Source organism: Delphinapterus leucas, chromosome 18 (genome assembly GCF_059928025.1).
Source record: "Delphinapterus leucas isolate spDelLeu-1000000601 "Yukka" chromosome 18, BTC_Dleu_Yukka2, whole genome shotgun sequence".
In the NCBI taxonomy this organism is placed as follows: Eukaryota; Metazoa; Chordata; class Mammalia; order Artiodactyla; family Monodontidae; genus Delphinapterus; species Delphinapterus leucas.
The window spans coordinates 46,653,391-46,673,908 of record NC_143146.1 but is presented as its reverse complement, the minus strand read 5'-3'; the positions used below and the strand labels follow the sequence as shown (position 1 = coordinate 46,673,908).

The window sequence follows — 20,518 nt, the reverse complement described above, 5'->3', positions numbered from 1 at the left end:
GATTCAGAGCACCACCTAAACGAGCTCCAGAGATAGGCACAAGCCACGGCTATCAGCACGAACACCAGAGACAAGCATGAAACGCTAAGGCTGCTGCTGCAGCCATCAAGAAGCCTGTGTGCACGCACAGGTCACTATCCACACCTCCCCTCCCGGGAGTCTGTGCAGCCCACCACTGCCAGGGTCCCATGATGCAGGGACAACTTCCCCAGGAGAACACACGGCTCGCCTCAAGCTGTTGCAACATCCCCAGCCCTCTGCAGCTGCAGGCTCTGCCCGCATTCCGTACCCCTCCCTCCTCCCGGCCTGAGTGAGCGAGAGCCCACGAATCAGCTGCTACTTTAACCTTTCCTGTCTAAGCGAAGAACTGACGCCAGAGGGTGACCTACACGCAGAGGCAGAGCTAATCCAAAACTGAGCCCCAGGAGCTGTGCAAACAATGAACAGAAAGGGAAATTTCTCCCAGCAGCCTCAGGAGCAGCAGATTATATCTTCACAATCAACTTGATGTAGGCTGCATCTGTGGAATACCTGAATGGACAACGAATCATCCCAAAACTGAGGCAGTGAACTTTGGGAGCAAATGTAGGCTTGGGGTTTGCTTTCTGCATCTAATTTGTTCCTGGTTTTACGTTTATCTTAGTTTAGTATTTAGAGTTTATTATCATTGGTAGATTTGTTTATTGATTTGGTTGCACTCTTCCTCCTTTTTTTTCTTTTTTTATATATAGATATATTTTTTTTTCGTTTTTCTCTTTTTTTTAGCGTGTATGTGTATGCTTCTTTGTGTGATTTTGTCTGTATAGCTTTGCTTTTACCATTTCTACTAGAGTTCTGTCTGTCCATTTTTGTTTTTTTAAGTATAGCTTTTAGCGCTTGTTATCATTGGTGGATTTGTTTTTTGGTTTGGTTACTCTCTTCTTTCTTTCTTCTTTCTATTGCTTTTTAACTTTATTTATTTTTAATAATTTTTTTTAAATTATTTGATTTGATTTGATTTGATTTTTCTCTATATTTCTCCCTTTGCTTCTGAGCCGTGTGGATGACAGGGTCTTGGTGCTCCATCCAGGTGTCAGGCCTGCGCCTCTAAGATGGGAAAGCTGAGTTCAGGACATCGGTCCACCAGAGAACTCCCATCTCCATGTAATATCAAACAGCAAAAGCTCTCCCGGAGATCTCCATCTGAACGTTAAAACCCAGGTCCAGTCAACAACCAGCAAGCTACAGTACTGGACACCCTATGCCAAACAACTAGCAAGACAGGAACACAACCCCACTCATTAGCAGAGAAGCTGCCTAAAATCATAATAAGGTCACAGACACCCCAAAACACACCACCAGAGGCAGTCCTGCAAGACAGAAAGACAAGATCCAGCCTCATCCACCAGAAAACAGGCAGTAGTCCCCTCCACCAGGAAGCCTACACAACCCACTGAAACAACCTTAGCCACTGGGGGCAGGAACCAAAAACAACGGGAACTACGAACCTGCAGCCTGCGAAAAGGAGACCCCAAACACAGTAAATTAAGCAAAATGAGAAGACAGAGAAACACACAGCAGATGAAGGAGCAAGGTAAAAATCCATCAGACCATACAAATGAAGAGGAAATAGGCAATCTACCTGAAAAAGAATTCAGAGTAATGACAGTAAATATAATCCAAAATCTTGGAAATAGAATGTAGAAAATACAAGAAATGATTAAAAAGGACCAAGAAGAACTAAAGAGCAAACAAACAATGATGAACAACTCAATAAATGAAATTAAAAATTCTCTAGAAGGAAGCAATAGCAGAATAACTGAGGCAGAAGAACGCAGAAGTGACCTGGAATACGAAATAGTGGAAATAACTACTGAAGAACAGAAAGAAGAAAAAAGAATGAAGAGAACTGAGGACAACCTCAGAGACCTCTGGGACAACATTAAATGGACCAATGTTCGAATTATACGGGTCCAAGAAGAAGAAAAGAAAAAGAAAGGGTCTGAGAAAATATTTGAAGAGATTATAGTTGAAAATTTCACTAATAGGGGAAAGGAAATAGTCCAGGAAGCACAGAGAGTCCCATACAGGATAAATCCAAGGAGAAACATGCCAAGACACATACTAAACTATCAACTATTAAATACAAAGAACAAATATTAAAAGCAGCAAGGGAAAAACAACAAATAACACACAAGGGAATGCCCATAAGGTTAATAGCTGATCTCTCAGCAGAAACTCTGCAAGCCAGAAGGGAGTGGCAGGACACATTTAAAGTGATGAAAGGGAAAAACCTAAAACCAAGATTACTCTACCCAGCAAAGATCTGAATCAGATTCGACGCAGAAATTAAAACCTTTATAGATAAGCAAAGGCTAAGAGAATTCAGCACCACCAAACCAGCTTCACAACAAATGCTAAAGGAACTTCTCTAGGCAGGAAACACAAGAGAAGGAAAAGACCTACAATAACAAACCCAATTCAATTAATAAAATGGTAATAGGAACATACATATCGATAATTACCTTAAATGTAAATGGATTAAACGCTCCAACCAAAACACAGACTGGCTGAATGGATACAAAACAAGACCCATATAGATGCTGTCTAAAAGAGATCCACTTCAGACCTAGGGACACATAAAGACTGAAAGTGAGGGGATGGAAAAGATACTCCATGCAAATGGAAATCAAAAGAAAGCTGGAGTACCAATTTTCATATCAGACAAACGGACTTTAAAATAAAGACTATTATAAAAGACAAAGAAGGACACTACATAATGATCAAGGGATCAATCCGAGAAGAAGATATAACAATTGTAAATATTTATGCACCCAACATGAGAGCACCTCAATACATAAGGAAAATGCTAACAGCCATAAAAGGAGAAATGGACAGTAACACACTCATAGTAGGGAAGTTGAAAATTTCCCCACTTTCACCAATGGACAGATCATCCAAAATGAAACTAAATAATGAAACACAAGCTTTATATGATACATTAAACAAGATGGACTTAATTGATATTTATAGGACATTCCATCCAAAAACAACACAATGCACATTCTTCTCAAGTGCTCATGGAACATTTTCCAGGATAGATCATACCCTGGGTCACAAATCAAGCCTTGGTAAATTTAAGAAAATTGAAATCGCATCAAATATCTTTTCCGATCACAACGCTATGAGACTACATATCAATTACAGGAAAAAATCTGTAAAAAATACAAGCACATGGAGGCTAAACAATACACTCCTTAATAATAAACAAGAGATCACTGAAGAAATCAGAAAGGAAGTCAAAAATACCTAGAAACAAAGGAAAATGAAAACACGCCAACCCAATACCTGTGGGATGCAGCAAAAGCAGTTCTGAGAGGAAAGTTTATAGCAATACAATTCTACCTCAAGAAACAAGAAATATCTCAAATAAACAACCTAAACTTACCCCTAAAGCAATTAGAGAAAGAAGAACAAAAAACCCTCAAAGTTAGCAGAAGGAAAGAAATCATAAGGATCAGATCAGAAACAAATGAAAAAGAAATGAAAGAAACAATAGAAAAGATCAATAAAACTAAAAGCTGGTTCCTTAAGAAGATAAACAAAATTGATAAACCATTAGCCAGACTCATCAAGAAAAAAAGGGATAAGACACAAATCAATAGAATTAGAAAGAAAAAAGGAGAAGTAACAACTCACAGTGCAGAAATACAAAGGATCATGAGAAATTACTACAAGCAGCTATATGCCGATAAAATGGACAACCTGGAAGAAATGGACAAATTCTTAGAAAAGTACAACCTTCCGAGACTGAACCAGGAAGAAATAGAAAATATAAACACACCAGTCACAAGCACTGAAATTGAGACTGTGATAAAAAAATCCTCCAACAAACAAAAGCCCACAACCAGAGGGCTTCACAAGTGAATTCTATCAAGGATTTAGAGAGCTAACACCTATCCTTCTAAAACTCCTCCAAAATATAGCAGAGGGAGGAACACTCCCAAACTCATTCTACTAGGCCACCATCACCCTGACACCAAAACCAGACAAAGATGTCAACAAAGAAAGAAAACTACAGGCCAGTATCACTGATGAACATAGATGTAAAAATCCTCAACAAAATACTAGCAAACAGAATTCAACAGGATGTTAAAAGGATCATACACCATGATCAAGTGGCGTTTATCCCTGGAATGCAAGAATTCTTCAATATACGCAAATCAATCAATGTGATAAACCATATTAAAAAACTGAAGGAGGAAAACCATATGATCATTGCAAGAGATACAGATAAAGCTTTTGACAAAATTCAACACCGATTTATGATAAAAACTCTCCGGAAAGTAGGCACAGAGGGAACCTACCTCAACATAATAAACACCATATATGACAAACCCACCACAAGTAGCATACTCAATTGTGAAAAAATGAAAGCATTTCCACTAAGATCAGGAACAAGACAAGGATGTTCACTCTCGCCACTCTTATTTAACATAGTTTTGGAAGTCCTAGCCACAGCAAGCAGAGAAGAAAAAGAAATAAAAGGAATACGAATTGGAAAAGAAGAAGTAAAACTGTCACTGTTTCAGATGACATGATACTATACATAGAGAATCCTAAAGATGCCACCAGAAAACTACTAGAACTAATCAATGAATTTGGTAAGGTTGCAGGATACAAAATTAATGCACAAAATCTCTGGCATTCCTATACACCTACAACGAAAAATCAGTTAGTGAAATTAAGGAAACAATCCCATTTACCACTGCAACAAAAAGAATAAAATACCTAGGAATAAACCTACCTAAGGAGACAAAAGACCTCTATGCAGAAAACTATAAGACACTGATGAAAGAAATTAAAGATGATACAAACAGATGGAGAGATATACCATGTTCTTGGATTGCAAGAAGCAACACTGTCAAAATGATGATACTACCAACAAAAAATTTCACAATTTATATGGAAACACAGAAGTCCCCAAATAGCCAAAGCAATCTTGAGAAAGAAAAACGGAGCTGGAGGAATCAGGCTTCCTGAGTTCAGACTATACTCAAAGCTACAGTAATCAAGACAGTATGGTATTGGCAGAAAAACAGAAATATAGATCAATGGAACAGGATAGAAAGCCCAGACATAAACTCCCGTCCATATGGTCACCTTATTTTTGATAAAGGAGGCAAGAATATACAATGGAGAAAAGACAGCCTCTTCAATAAGTGGTGCTGGGAAAACTGGACAGCTACATGTAAAAGAATGAAATTAGAACACTCCCTAACACCATACACAAAAATAAACTCAAAATTGATTCAAGGCCTAAATGTAAGGCCAAACACTATAAAACTCTTAGAGGAAAACACAGGCAGAACACTCTATGACAGAAATCACAGCAAGATCCTTTTTGATGCACCTCCTACAGAAATGGAAATACAAACAAAAATAAACAAATGGGACCTAATGCAACTTAAAAGCTTTTGCACAGCAAAGGAAACCATAAACAAGACCAAAAGACAACCCTCAGAATGGGAGAAAATATTTGCAAATGAAGCAACTGGCAAAGGATAAATCTCCAAAATATACAAGCAGCTCATGGAGCTCAATATCAAAAAAATGAACAACCCAATCCAAAAATGGTCAGGAGACCTAAATAGACATTTCTCCAAAAAAGATATATAGATTGCCAACAAACACGTGAAAGAATGCTCAACATCACTAATCATTAGAGAAATGCAAATCAAAACTACAGTGAGGTATCACCTCACACTGGTCAGAATGGCCATCACCAGAAAATCTACAAACAATAAATGCTGGAGGTGGTGTGGAGAAAAGGGAACTCTGTTGCACTGTTGGTGGAAATGTAAATTGATACAGGCACTATGGAGAACAGTATGGAGATTCCTAAAACACTAAAAATAGAACTACCATATGGCCCAGCAATCCCACTCCTGGGCATATACCCTGAGAAAACCAAAATTCAAAAAGAGTCATGTACCAGAGTGTTCACTGCAGCTCTATTTACAATAGCCAGGACATGCAAGCAACCTAAGTGTCCATCGACAGACGAATGGATAAAGAAGATGTGGCACATATATACAGTGGAATATTACTCGTCCATAAAAAGAAACGAAATTGAGTTATTTGTAGTGAGGTGGATGAACCTATATTCTGTCATACAGAGTGAAGTCAGAAAGAGAAAAACAAATACCATATGCTAACACATATATATGGAATCTAAAAAAATAATAATAATGGTCATGAAGAACCTAGGGGCAAGATGGGAATAAAGACACAGACTTACTAGAGAATGGACTTGAGGACATGGGGAGGGGGAAGGGTAAGCTGGGATGAAGTGAGAGATTGGCATGGACTTACATATACTACCAAATGTAAAATAGATAGCTAGTGGGAAGCAGCCGCATAGCACAGGGAGATCAGCTCGGTGCTTTGTGACCACAGAGGGGTGGGATAGGGAGGGTGGGAGGGAGACACAAGAGGCAGGAGATATGGGGATATATGTATATGTATAGCTGATTCACTTTGTTATAAAGCAGAAACTAACACACCATTGTAAAGCAATTATACTCCATAAAGATGTTTTTAAAAATAAGGAAATTTAAACTATCTGGGATGCATTCAAATCAAACACTTGAAAGTTTGCTACTACTTTCCCACGATGAATTGAAGTATTTACTGAGCTTGGAATACAGAGTCAGTGGGGTGAAAGGTCACCATACAACACAAACATTTATCAACTGGAACACTTATGACACTTAATTTAAAGGATCTAATAATTTGTTTCCCCCTGTAAACTAAGTTGCTTCGCAGCAATGGTGATATATCCACAGCTGTAATCCAAGCCTACAGCCAAAGGCCTGGGAGATAATATCCTCTCACTAAGTATTTGATGAAACTTAGGACTTCTTGGACAGGATACTTACAAAGTTTTTCATAAGTTACAAATAACTTATGAAAGTGTCTACCATTTGCAAGTTATGTTTTATCTTAAAAGTCTATAAAAAATGTACAATTCTCTCAAGATTCATTTAGGGCCTGACACATCAAAAATGTAGACTCCCTGGAATAGTGCCTAACTCAGTGTAAATGTTCCTTTTGTATGTGTTCAGTTGAGGTGGTGGTAGCAGTAATTACCATGATTCTTTGAATGTGAGGAACCAGCCCTAAGAATTCACATCAGAATGACTACTTAAAATGTAAAGAATCCAACAACAACAAAAAATAATACAATTTAAAAGTAAAATTTTAAAAACAGAGAAAAAGTCCAATAGATACCCATTAAGTAGAGATAAAAGCACAAAACAGTACCTTAAAGAAAAGTGGGGAATGGCTAGATGGTCAGCAATGCTATTGGCCAGAAACAAATGAAACTGCTGACATTCAATACTTTTTATCTATGAAAATGATAATTTTATGTGGTTCCTCTTAGTCTAATGAAGTAACTTTAATCAAAACAGAAAGCAAGTTAAACTTTTTCTCTTAAAATTTTTAGACATAATTTCAATCTTAAGGGCCTGAATTATATGATGTCTTGAGAAATACTCCAATCTTAAAATGCTGACTTTATACATTGTCAGTCATTTATTCATTCAACTCATTCAAAGAATATGTTTTAGTTCTCAGTCCAGGAATTGTTCTAGGTGCCAGGATAGTGAATAAAGCAAACACAAATCCCTCATAAAGTTTATTCCAGAGGGAGAAATAAACAAGGCATTTGTATATACACACACAGATACCTAAATTATGCAACATATCAGATGGTGATAAATACAACAGTAGAAAAACAAGAAAAGAAGCACAGGGAGGGTCAGAGTTGGGAGTGGGGAGTTTAAATGTTTAAATATAATGGTCCAGGAAGTCCTCCTCAGAGAATGGCATTTGTGCAAATACCTGAAGGAGGTAAAGAAGGAAGTGAGAAGAAGGCACACAGTCCATGAGGCAGAAGCAGAGCTGCAGGAGCCCCCATATAGTCTTGCAAAGTTAGTCAAATTACTTACTTTCTTGTTAAGTTCTGATGCTTTCTCTTCAAACTCTTCTAGTTTCACCTGATACATGCAAATATCTAAAATTGCAATGACAAAATTTTTATTAAATTCATTGTTACTTTAAAAGTTCAAAAAGAAAAAAAACAGAAAAATTAGAAATAGTGTCAGTAATAAAATCAACAAAATGGTGAAACATATAATGTTGGAATGGAGGATTTTCTAAGCATGATACCAAGGTCACAAAATATAAGGAGAAAGATAAACCAAATTACAATTCTAACCTTGTATTAGGCAAAAGGAGGAGGGAGTTCAACTGTAACATACAATACTAAAAGGTTGCTATCCTGAATTCATAAATATTTTGAAAAAAGAGGAGAAGAGGATAGTCAATACCAACTAGGAAAATGTGCAATAGTAATGAGCAGAAAATTAGGAATAAAAAAAGTAAAAATTGCTAAATCATAAAAACAGATACTTGATTTTCCCTAGTAATATGAAAATATAAAAAGTTTTAATGAGAAATAAGCAAAGATTAAATGATCCCTAATGTCAAGTATTGGAGATAGCACAGGGAACCCCACTCTCCTAAAAACAGTGGAAGTATAATTAAGGAACTTTGCTGATGAGAAATGATGCAATATGTACTAAAACTTAAAATTAATATTTTCTTTCACCCAGTAATGTATTTCTAGGACTTTGCCTTTAAGCAAGAATATTCATTAAAATATTATGTTAGCAAAAAACTGCAAATAACTTAAATGTCCACCAATAATAGATTGACTAATAAGCTCTGATATGTATCCACAGGATGGGATACTTTGCAGGAGAAGTAATTCATATTATGAATGAATTCATTATGGATGTCTCATGAATGTATTGTATCCCTTCTTTCTTTTTTTAATGAAAGTAATAATGAACATGGTTTAAGAAAATATACCACAGAACAAGTTAGAAGAAGCAAAAGTCAACCAAATCATTGCATCCAAAACTCAGTCCCACTTCCTAAATGCTTCCTCTTACAGCTCTGGTGGTTAGCTTCCTAACTCTAAATAAAGTATGTACACCATTATTATCTGATTTAACTATTTAGGACATTATATGAAATAAGAAAACACTGTTTCCCATCTAATCCCAATTTTTGATAATTTTACTTTCATTTGGCTGGCTCTGTAGCACTAAATTAATACTTAATCCTCTGATTCCTGTTGCACAGACAGCATCTCTTGAATCCCTCTTTTAATATATGGAGTTATCTGTGCCCTATACTTTCCAATATCTGTCTCCCCTACTGTCCTCTCTCACCTAAGCGTGTAAATACAGGGACACTCTCTTCTGTACTTAAGTCTTCTGCATTATGTCTATAAGTTTATTCTAAACATTTACAATAAATAAACACAATGGACTTATTATAACTATGTAACATGTTTCACTTATATAGCCAAGAAGTATTCAAAGATTATATAGTATTTCCTTCTCAAGAATTCAATGTCAAAACCTCTCACCTACTCAAGAAAAAATATTCCTAATGTCCAGGTAGAAAAAGTTTTCTCTTCAGACACTATTCAGAATCATTCCACATTTTAGTTTGCTACATATTTAGAGCATATTTTTCTTCATTTCTATGTCCCTCCCACACCCAAGAACTCCTAATTTCTTCTCTCCTGCAGAGAGAAACAAGTATTCACTTTATCAGTCTCACTAGTATTATCTACTCCTTTCTCATTCTATACATTCCACACTTCTTCCTGAACTCAAATATTATATGAAGAAAAAACAACTTCATGCAAATAATAGATATTCCTTTTTAATGCTAAACCAAGATTTGACATATGGTAACTTCTTAAACATTAGTTACAATGTGGAATCGGGTATGATGTCAATGACCATTTTGTACTGTTACTTTTAAATCATTTAGACACATCAAGCCCTGGTCATTTGGGAAAGAGTGGTTTGCAGAGTCATGCAGATCCTCCAAATGGTGACACATCTCATCATACAATATCAAAATAAACAGATAGGGTAATACCACCACTGATCTCATCAGAAAAAAATTTAGGACCGCAAAGCTGCCAAGATGATGGTAGCAAGTACAAGTTTTCCAAAACTCAAATATTTACTTGAATATTCCAATTTTATCATTGGTAACATATTCTATCATTTTCATTGAAGTTACAGACACATATTATTTCATTTTTAGGAAAGTGTGTGCCAAACACTCACATCTGAGTAGCCACAATTTGTATGACGATCCTTTTTTCAAAGTTAAAAAAAAAATGCAGGCATTTCAGCTGGCAGCTCAGACGATTACACAAGTATTTCCAATTGGACTCTGGTTTGCAGCACAAGTGATTCACACACACAATATATTGAATATTGAATATATTCACACAGAATATTGAAATGATGTCTGTGCAAAGGTAGATATTTAATAAAATTAACATTTTTTTAGTTCTTTATCAAGGACATTCTTAAATAAAAAATGGCACTTTTTTTGTTTCATTTCTTTTGTTTTACTGAGAATAAAGAATCCCATGGCTACTAATACAGTTTGGTGCCACTGCCTTGATTCACAACAAAGTACCAGCTGTTTTCCCAATATTGCTCTGAAAATATCAACAGAGTAAAAATGCCAAATAACTGTCTCAGTATTGTTATGAAAATAGTTTTGACTATTAGGACCTCCTGAAAGGTATCCAGGACCCTCTGGAGTCTACAGCCCACACTGTGAGAAACAACACTCTAGCACTAACCCATGGGTAAGGGACATAAGGTATTTTCATTTAAATAACAGAGAAACACTCACCAACAAACTGACTTAAATCTAAGTCTAGTCTTTTTCGATATGTGAAGTCTGGATCCATCCCATCTCTATGCAGTACAATCTGGGATACACACTCATCAATTAATTTGAAGTACTGTTGCCTAGAACCAAGGAAAAGAATAAATGTACACTCTATTAGTGTAACTTTACATCAAAATATTTCAGTAGCTTGATTTCTACTTCAATAATATACAATTGTATAGTTTCAATAGGTGACATATAGATTTAACATGGGAGTGAGAGTAAATACAACTGCCACTTTCTTTCTAATGATTTTAACACATTACATTTTTTATGATCTTTTAGCTATAAATACAGTGTGCTTTAAAGATCATTTTCTTGCAAAAGTCAGAATCTTGACTTAATTAGCAGGCAGTAAGAAATAGAATATTAAAATGAAGTGATATGTACTTAAAAGCAGTCCTCAGCAGAGATCATCAACCTATCACTGTACCATACTGAAAGAGCTACCATTAATTCATTTTATTAATACAAACCAAAAGATATATTTTCTAAAAAATTATCTGGAAGGTTCTTAAAAACATACAGTTCACTGTTTTTAGAATGTTTGTGATACTGTGAATTATAAACAATATCAAATGAATGTTCCTTACTCAAAAGAAAGCTAGAAAACTTCAGCATAACAATTTTTGTCCAAAATTTAAATTTAATTAAAATCCCCAAATAGGCTTCATGTGTTAGTACAATTAAGTTCAATCCACCTGTGTTAGTAATAAGCTAAAATACATCCCTTAAAACTCAAGCCAACAAAAGTGAAAGAAATATCCAGAAGATTTTACAAACAAAACCAAACTACAGTGATAGAGAGAGTGATAGAGAGGGTGGGTAATATTCTAATGAATACAGTCCTCCATCCGAACCACCACTTAGGACTATTTCTTCTCAATGACTTTTTGCACAGTTTTCCTCTCCAACCCCTTCTCACCACGTATGTGACGATGCCTCCAGCTACTTGAGACTTCCTTCCCTGTATACTATGACCTACTGCCCTGGACCATTTACCTGGTACCTAATAAACCATCCATTATGCTGAATAAAATTCACTACAGCTTAACATTAGCAAATAAGACAATGTTCATTAATTGTCATAGAGTAAAAATATTCAAGACATAGTGTTCTTGGATACAAATTAAAGCAAGAAGGTATTATCAATGCTTTCCTCAATTTTCTCAACTTCTTTCAATGAAATAATCTCCCATTCCCTAATATTTTAGCTATAATAACCACATTTACACTTGAGGTACATAAATTGCACACACGTTTCTAGCTATCACATTTAAAAACTGAGATGACGCACTCTGTCCCTTTTTTACTCTTATTTAATGTTATCTTGATGTTGTTTTAATAAAAACATGGCTTAAATTAACACCAGCTATTGTGTATAATGTTTTTAAAAAACATAATGTCATTAAGTGTTTTCTCACTTCCACCACCCTAAATTATGAGCTCATTTATAATGTAGCTGAAAATTCATGCAAAAACTCTTTCAGTAAGGCAATACTAGTAAAGAACAATGTACGTCTGGAATTCAGAAATGTAAATCTAGAAAATAATCTCTATGAGTGATATTGGTAAGGTAGTGAATATGTCAAAGGAATATGTAAACAGTGTAATTAAGGGATAAACATAAATGTCATTACTTCATTAATAAAAGTCATTTTTGTTGGAGAATATTTAGAAATCACCTTCACTTTCTCTGCAGTTTTTTTTTTTTAACCAAATATCAGAAATTATCTCCCATGCACATTCAACTAACATGCTATTCTGCACACAATAAGCCATTAGTAATTTGTTACAGAATTGAATTTGATCTTCTATCCACCTTCCAATTATCTTACTGCATTTGATTTTTCTGGGGGACCTTTGATGTACATTCTCCAATCGAGTTCCATTTCAGTAAAATTTCCTTTTGTTCCAGATGTGAAAGTAAGCAAAGATTTTAATTTTCCTATCCACTAATTCTTTTAAATGACAATATTTTGCATTCTACAATGAAAATTAACTTATAAAAAACTTCAAAAGTTGTATTTATTAATGTCAATATTAATTTTAAATGTTCATCAGTCGAAAATGTTCAGATAACTGAATATTTCTGAAAGGTGAAATCTAGGTCCATTCGAGATAGTAAAACCGAAAAATGAAGGTAAAACCAAAAGAACAAGATTTATGAATCTTGGACTACACAGCAAAAAGAGTAAAATTTACTGTATGTTAATTAAAAGGATGAATATATAATAAAAGTATTATGTAAGTGACCACAATTCTGACTCTATCTTGTAATAAATGTATACTCACTATAAGAATCAACAACAACAATAATAGTAATAAATAACTGAGAATTTTGGAACATAGGAAAGAATCGATGGGATCATCTTCACTACGGCAGTCATGGGAAGAATTCTGCCTTCATAGCAACCATATCTGGAACAAAGACCAAGGGCCTCGGGCTTAAAGAGCCAAGAAAGAAGGCAACATAGACGAGTATCAAACTTAAAAGGTGTTACTCAAAAAATGACCAAACTAGATGAACTTCTATGCCTCACTAATGTCACTTTGGTAATGCTACAATGTAATATTTCTTTAGACTCTTGATTCCACTAAAGTGAAAGGCTCGCCTGAGTATGCCCCACTACAGTTGTGCTTTTTAATCTGTTTTGAAGTTAGACACAACCACATGCTCCCTGGAACACAGATGAAGGGATTAAATAACCCCCTTTGTAACACTGTAGACACATTCAACGCTTCAAAAGCAAACAGCAGTCTTAAATTCTTGGAAATTCAAGCAGCAAAAAATCAGAGGTTGACAGGACCAACCACACAGGTATCAAGAAAAGGATGGGGCTACTTTAGAATAAATGGAAGTTCCAAGTTTATTTTTAGGTAAATCTTCAGGAGAGTATAGTATTACAATTAGTGGGGTACCTATGATACTTAAAAATATTATTAATCAAGTATTAGTATTTTTTATCTAGCATTTATAGAGTGGTTAAATATTTAAAGTGTCTTATTTTAATAAAATATGAGAAAGAAGCAAATGAAGACTCAAAACAGGTTCCTGAACTCTATTTTAGAATACCACGGGGACTTCCCAATTCTACAAAGGAAAGAGGTAGGGTGGATGATCTGTACTCATCTCGAAGAACCTAAAGTTTTACCACGTTTAGACTTTTATTCTATTCACTTGTTAGGTACATCAAAAACCTAAATTGCACCCTCTGACATCACCTAGAGGACACAGCCTGAATGAGACTGTCTAGCAACTCCTTCTACTTGAAATTAGAGTAAGAAAAGACATATTACCCATAGTATTTGAGAATAAATTTCAGCAAAATTAAATTAAAGGTGACCAAAATGGTTTTATATTCAAAGATCTCAGCTTCCTTCATAAAACAGTAATAAAAGAGTTAAGAGGGTATAGAGGGCATTTATTGAGCATACACCATATGCCAGATATTTGGCTAGGAGTCTCACTCATGTTACCATTTTAATCTTCATAACAGTCCAGCAGCTTAAGTGTTACTATCCATATATAACTACAGATAAACATGGATAAACAATTATTTTCTTTAAACAATTTGTTACGCTCAAGATGTCTAGGATACAATCAAACTTGAGAAGTCATTTGTCTAGCGTTCTGATACATTAGCAACATTAAACACAACTGTATTATTAAGGAACTTGCTAGCTACTTAAACACTAATAAAAGTGATGTTTAGTATCTGCCATTCCTACTGCCTACGGACTAACCAGAAAACATTATTCATCACGCAGTAAACTAGTAATTTGTTGCTAGTTTGCATTTTTATTCAGCTGAAAAGCTGTAACCAAGAATCTGCTGGAGCTTAGAAAGTAATAGTAATATCATTTTATACCATCTTCTACCTAAATATATGCCCAGAGGAAACAGTGCATTCTATGAATCAATATTATGAAAGAAATACAAAACTTAAAAATATTTGCTTGCCCAAATCAAACATCAGGTGAATTTCACAATTAATAGAATTTTATTAGTGAAAGAAAATATTAGAATATAGCTTCCTCTTACCTTATAAAATAATCGTTTCGAATCAGCAAAAGATGCTGCAGAATTGAAATGAAATATCCCTCTGCTCTGGTTTCCTTAACTGTGTTCCACACCATGTTGTGAAGATCATTCGCTTCAGTAAACTGATTAAGGAATATGTGGATTTATTTATCCTCTATACCGAACAACTGCAATAATGTGACACGGAATCTGCTCTGTAAGGCTTCAAAAGATTACTGTGTATCTTAACCTAAAATAGGCATCATATATACTCAGCATATAATAAAACACATGTAGTTAGGAATGAGAATAGAGGGAAAACTATGTGCAAATGACAACCTGACCTGACACTTCCTGGCTTCTCCTCCACAATCAACTCCAACCAGTATTCCTCTCTTGAGCCAAGATACTGCTGGCAGAAAGAGTAGTGGGCAGCTGGTTGTTAATGAAGTCTTTGGGTTCTGGGGGAGCCCTGACCAAGAGGGCTGGTGCCAGGCATTACCTACCATGGAGCAGTCCCAGTGGAAGACAGAAAGGTGGCAGATCTCTGGACAAGCACAGACATCTGCAGATGCACAGAATTAACAAAGGCCCGTATGAGGATACACCCAAGGTACAGGGTAGGAACTAACCAGCAGGCTAAGGGCACCTATTCCTAATGATGAAGGCACTAGGGGGAGGGGAGGTGCCAAACAAAAAGAACAGATTGTACATGTATACATAAGAGGCTTGTCTAAAAAGCATCCATTTGTAGATTGTAACATCCATTTGCATATGCATGTATTCACAAAAACGCACATAAACTAATAAAATAAAAAAGGTTTATACAAACATCCTTCTGATTCAATAAAGGTTTGATTTTATATCGTTTATCTAGAAATGGCTTCAGAAGTTTAATATTTTATGGGGTGGGGGCTGTTTAAGGGTTAGCAGTAATTTTACATATTTGATTAGACTTCAGAACAAAAGGATATTCAAGTTCAGCTCTAACATCTTCGAGGCGATGGAAGAACTCAATCAAATCTTCTTCCTTATGCTCGTCAAAGACTTTAAGTTGGATATCCAGGCCATCATTCTTAATACGTTTTAAATTCTAGAGATATTAAATAGGAGTTATAAGGAACAGTTTTGTTTTTAACGATGTAAAAAATTAATGAAAAACATAAACAATAAACCAACCATTCAACTTGATTTACAGCATTCAAACACTTAAAGTGTTAAATAATACTCAAACCTTATCATCTATTTCAAAAATAGATTTTATACTCAAGCCTTTTTTCCCACAGATAAATTATTCTTGAAGGTAATTTATCTAAATTTCCCCCTACTCAAGTATTTCTCTAATTTAAATATTAATAAGGAGACTGCAGGGCACTTACTGGCAATATCTCTTTCAATCCACAACGCATAAATTCATTTCTGATGTGAAGCCTGAAGTCCAAATCATCAGGAGATGTAACAAGGGCATTGATAAGCTGCATACATGCTACCTACAATAAATTACACAGCAAGACTTAGACTTGGATTCTGACATTAAAGGAGTAATAGAACTGAAACATCAAGGCTGTGTTCCAAGTATTATCAAATATCTTCCTTCACAGGTGAGTCTATTAAAACAATAATTTGTATGTAAAATATTTTAGTCAATTACAAATTCGACAAGAAATATAGTTTCAGGGGACTTTTTAATTCACTCCAACCAAAAATTAAGTTCTTCTCCAAAAATATCATTCCATACACATAAGACATAAACTGAACACACACTAGTTGAAAAACTATAAATATCCTTAGATAGATCCTATCCTAAAATAGGATAATAAAATAATTTCCCATTCATCAAGAGAAACCCAAAGACTTTAAGTCAATGAGAGTTAGCAAAGGCCTGAAACTAGTTAATGGGGTTGTTATAACCAAAAATTATATTATGAACATTGCACAGCTAATTACTAGAAGTTAACTTATCAGGCAATGGTTCCTACAGTTTGACAAAAATTCAGCTTACTGTGTGTTACACTTATTAAGAAGACATAAAGAAATAACATAGCTAACTAAATGCTTTAGTATATAACTTAAATGATGAAAATTAAAAATCTCTGTATTTTCCCATTCATATTTAACATTCCAACTTTCAACCTGGATCTCCTTTTTTTTTTAATGCCTGGCTGAATTATATCTTTCATTATCCAAAATCTATATAATGGAAGCAAAAGAGGTTGCTTCTAGAGAAGCAAAGAATTCTTTGCTGTTGTTGATGATGTTATTTTTCTAAGTCCACATTCTACCAAAATCTAACAAGAAAGACCAGCTTACTGATCAATGTGTTTAACCTCATGCTGTTCCCTAAATTGTCCTTTCTCCATCCCTTAAGGCAAGGTTATATGAATTTAAAATGCCATTTTGGGATTAAGACACCAACAGGGGTCTCAGTTCCTGCTGGTTGAAATATATTATAATTGTTCTATTTGATATCTAAACACTAAAATCTGGCCAGCATGCCTCTACTGTCAAAACTTGAAAGAGAGGGAAAAGGAAAACATATTTAAAAGGAAAAAAGAGAAAACTTAAAACGGCGTCTACCTTTCCAGTACACGTTCACTCAGCTGTAACCAGTTCATGTCAGAAAGTCAAGTTTAAAATGCTTTCTTTCCACTTCCTTGCCAGTCATTACCCAATACCCACAAATGTTTTTTTCAGCATTTTAAAAGATCTCAAACAGCATACAAATATTTAAATTAGCATACTAATTTAATTTCTCTATGTTCAGAGAAATTAAATTAGTATTAGTCACCAGGTTTCCAGGAAAAGATGCAAATTATAGACAACTCAAAGAAAGAAGCAAAAATAAACAACATAAAAATTAGCAGCAAATATCACCTAAATGGAAAGTTGATATGTGTAGAATAATATTAGCATGAAATTGAGGAGAAAGAAGGGAAAAGAATCATCCAAATTATTCCCAGGAAACGTTTTAAAAGGCAATTTTTCATAAAAAGAAAACTAGGAACTGACTTAAGCCGAAATAATGAATTTAATTCTTTAGGATCCCTTCCCAACTGTAACAGTAATTTGCCACTATCATGACCTACAACCACTCTTTGATTAATTTATGTCATGTAAACATATGTCTACATACAGTAAAATGTATTGATTTACATCCTTAGAGATAAAAAATTCTATAATCAAGATAAAGACCAAAGAGTTCCTTCTAGATTTCTAATACATATATTGAGACATTTAGACCTTTTTTATCACATGATTTCACACTGGTATAGCATAGCAGCATAAGTGGGAGCCAATCTGGCATCTATCCCATATAACTCAATTCCTAGAGACAGTAGAAAAGGCTCAGGAACTAAAAAGGTAAAATAGGACATGTTGCCTCCCCTAGTGAAGATAAGCAGGTTCAGTAACACAAATATACTATGTACTGTAAGAGATGTGTTCAGTATATGATGAGAATGTGGAGACAGTAAATAAAAACAGGGAAAGCTGAGGAACAGTACTGACTCTTAAGGATTAATAGGGAGACAGCCAGATGAAAAGGAGGACCAAGATGTTTAAAGCAGAGCAGTTTACGTGTTCAAAGATCTGGGCTCTTTTGCTGAGTTACAAGGAATTCAGATTTCCTGAGCAGTTTGTAAGGCGGGAAGTGGGAGAACAGGGGAAGGACCCAATAAAGATGAAGCCAGACAGAGGAGGCACAGCTTCATGTGCCGAATCAGAACTTTCTGACTCAGCTGGAAATAGGGGAAATCATAAAGGATTTTATTCAGGAGCGGCGATAATAGAGGTAATAGATTCAAGTTAAGAAGCTATCATACAAGTAGCTTCGTTGAGCGATGAGGAGGTCTTGAACAACATTTGAAAAACATTTGAAAAACATTTGATGGCTGGATGAACATGTGGTTGAGGCAAAAGAAAAGAATTTACAAGTCCTCCCACCTTTGTTGTTCAACTAGATAGGAGGTGGGACCATTAACAGAGACATAAAATGCAAGGAAAGAAACAAATTTCACAGGAGAATAGGATAAATCCTGCTTCTAAAATTCTGAGATTGAAATGTACATTAGGAATCATACATTCATTTAAGAAATTAGTGAATGCTGGAATATTAACAGAAGCTCAAGGAAATAATAAAATTGTGATATTCATCATAAAGAATTAATCACCATGTTCTGTTTGATGTTCCCAAAATGTAGCATATATGATCTCCATTAATTTGCACTAATTATGCCATACTAACAGTTTCAACAGCAGGCAAAAGCCACCTTCCTCTGGGACTGACGAGGGTAAGAAAACAAGAGTTTCTGCCCTCCTGGGAGCATCCTAACTTATCTGAAGGTTCTATCTTTGGGCACAAGATCTTCTCTGTTTACTAGCTCATGCATTTCATTCCTTCCAAGCCTGTTAATGATGTCTACTAAGCACTTCTTGGTGCTAGAGATGCAGTCATGAAATGAAAAAGACAGAAATCACTACTATAGAAAGAGAGGAGGCAAGATTGAATCCACAGTTTGAATTGCCTGGGCAATTCAAAGGCTGACATTTATTAAGCTAGAAAAAAAATCAGCATAAACAGAGGAAACAGGCTTGGGAAGAAAGATCAGGACTTAAGTTTTGGAGATGTTAAGTTGGAAATATTGTCTATTATTGATCCTCATCGAAAAAACTAGAAAAGTAAATTGGATATAGGAGACTCCAGTTGGCGAAAGAGATTACCATAGCATTTGTATGTAAAAACCAAGATCTTAGATGGAATCACCGAGAGAGTTGTAAAGAGAGAGAGAAGAGGAGGTACAAGAACTGGTTGGGACATTTCAATTGTAGGTTTTGATTTGAAGGTTGAGGAAATGAGTTAAAGAAAAGTAAAAAGCTATCAATGTGGTAGAAGATAAATGAAGAGATTGTGGTGTCCTGGAAGAATGGGAGAAAAGTGTGTCAACAGGGAGAGTGATCAACTGTGTCAAATGCTCTAATAGGTCAAATAAGATAATTACCACTGCATCTGGCAAATTGGTGACTTGACGAGAAGTTTCTACAAAGGGACAGAACTGCTGCTGCACGTGGAAAACATTTTCCTTCTCACATGTACCATATGCAACCAGTAAATGAAAGCATACAATTAAAACTGGCTCTAAAATATTCTCCTTGCTCCAAATGTACCTTTATACTTTAGAAATACTGCTCATTAACCTTTGGTTTAAACAAGGCTTATAAGTAAGACACATCTTTAGGTGTTAGATATGTACTCAGTTCTAATGATATGGAAAGTAAATGCTGTAACCTCATTTGTTACTCTTGCCCCAATTATCAAAAAGGAGCCTTACATGAGAAAAGGTATTTTTAACATAACTTCTAGCTATAAAGATGTGTCTGCACACACAGGCACGCACATATCCAGCTAGAATTCGGGACAGTTGAGGATTTCCTCAAGAACAGCAACAGACTGAAAATGTCCTACAAAAGCTGAGACCAGCAAACCCCACATAGCCAAGGATTAGGAAAATAAGCAGCCAAAACAGTAATTACAAATAGTGGGACAAATGTCAGCAATGTTGTAAACTAGAGGGGTAAAGACATATAACAGGGGACAAAGTAGATAAACTGTAAGCAAAAATCTCAAAGATATTCAATATGAGGGATAGAGCTTGTCAAAGGCAATCTTAAGAA

General features: G+C 35.2%; 1 protein-coding gene across 2 annotated transcripts in view; it reads right to left on the bottom strand.

Annotated features, from left to right (window-relative positions):
• DIAPH3 (diaphanous related formin 3) overlaps positions 1-20,518 on the bottom strand; it is a 550,258-nt gene that overhangs the window by 353,654 nt on the left and 176,086 nt on the right. For both annotated transcript variants that reach the window (XM_022561162.3, XM_030762514.2), the window contains 5 exons: positions 16,228-16,338; positions 15,823-15,941; positions 14,870-14,986; positions 10,786-10,904; positions 7,995-8,059 (listed from right to left, as the gene is read on the bottom strand). In XM_022561162.3, coding sequence (XP_022416870.2) covers positions 7,995-8,059; positions 10,786-10,904; positions 14,870-14,986; positions 15,823-15,941; positions 16,228-16,338 — 531 coding nt within the window. The remainder of the gene's footprint in view (positions 1-7,994; positions 8,060-10,785; positions 10,905-14,869; positions 14,987-15,822; positions 15,942-16,227; positions 16,339-20,518) is intronic.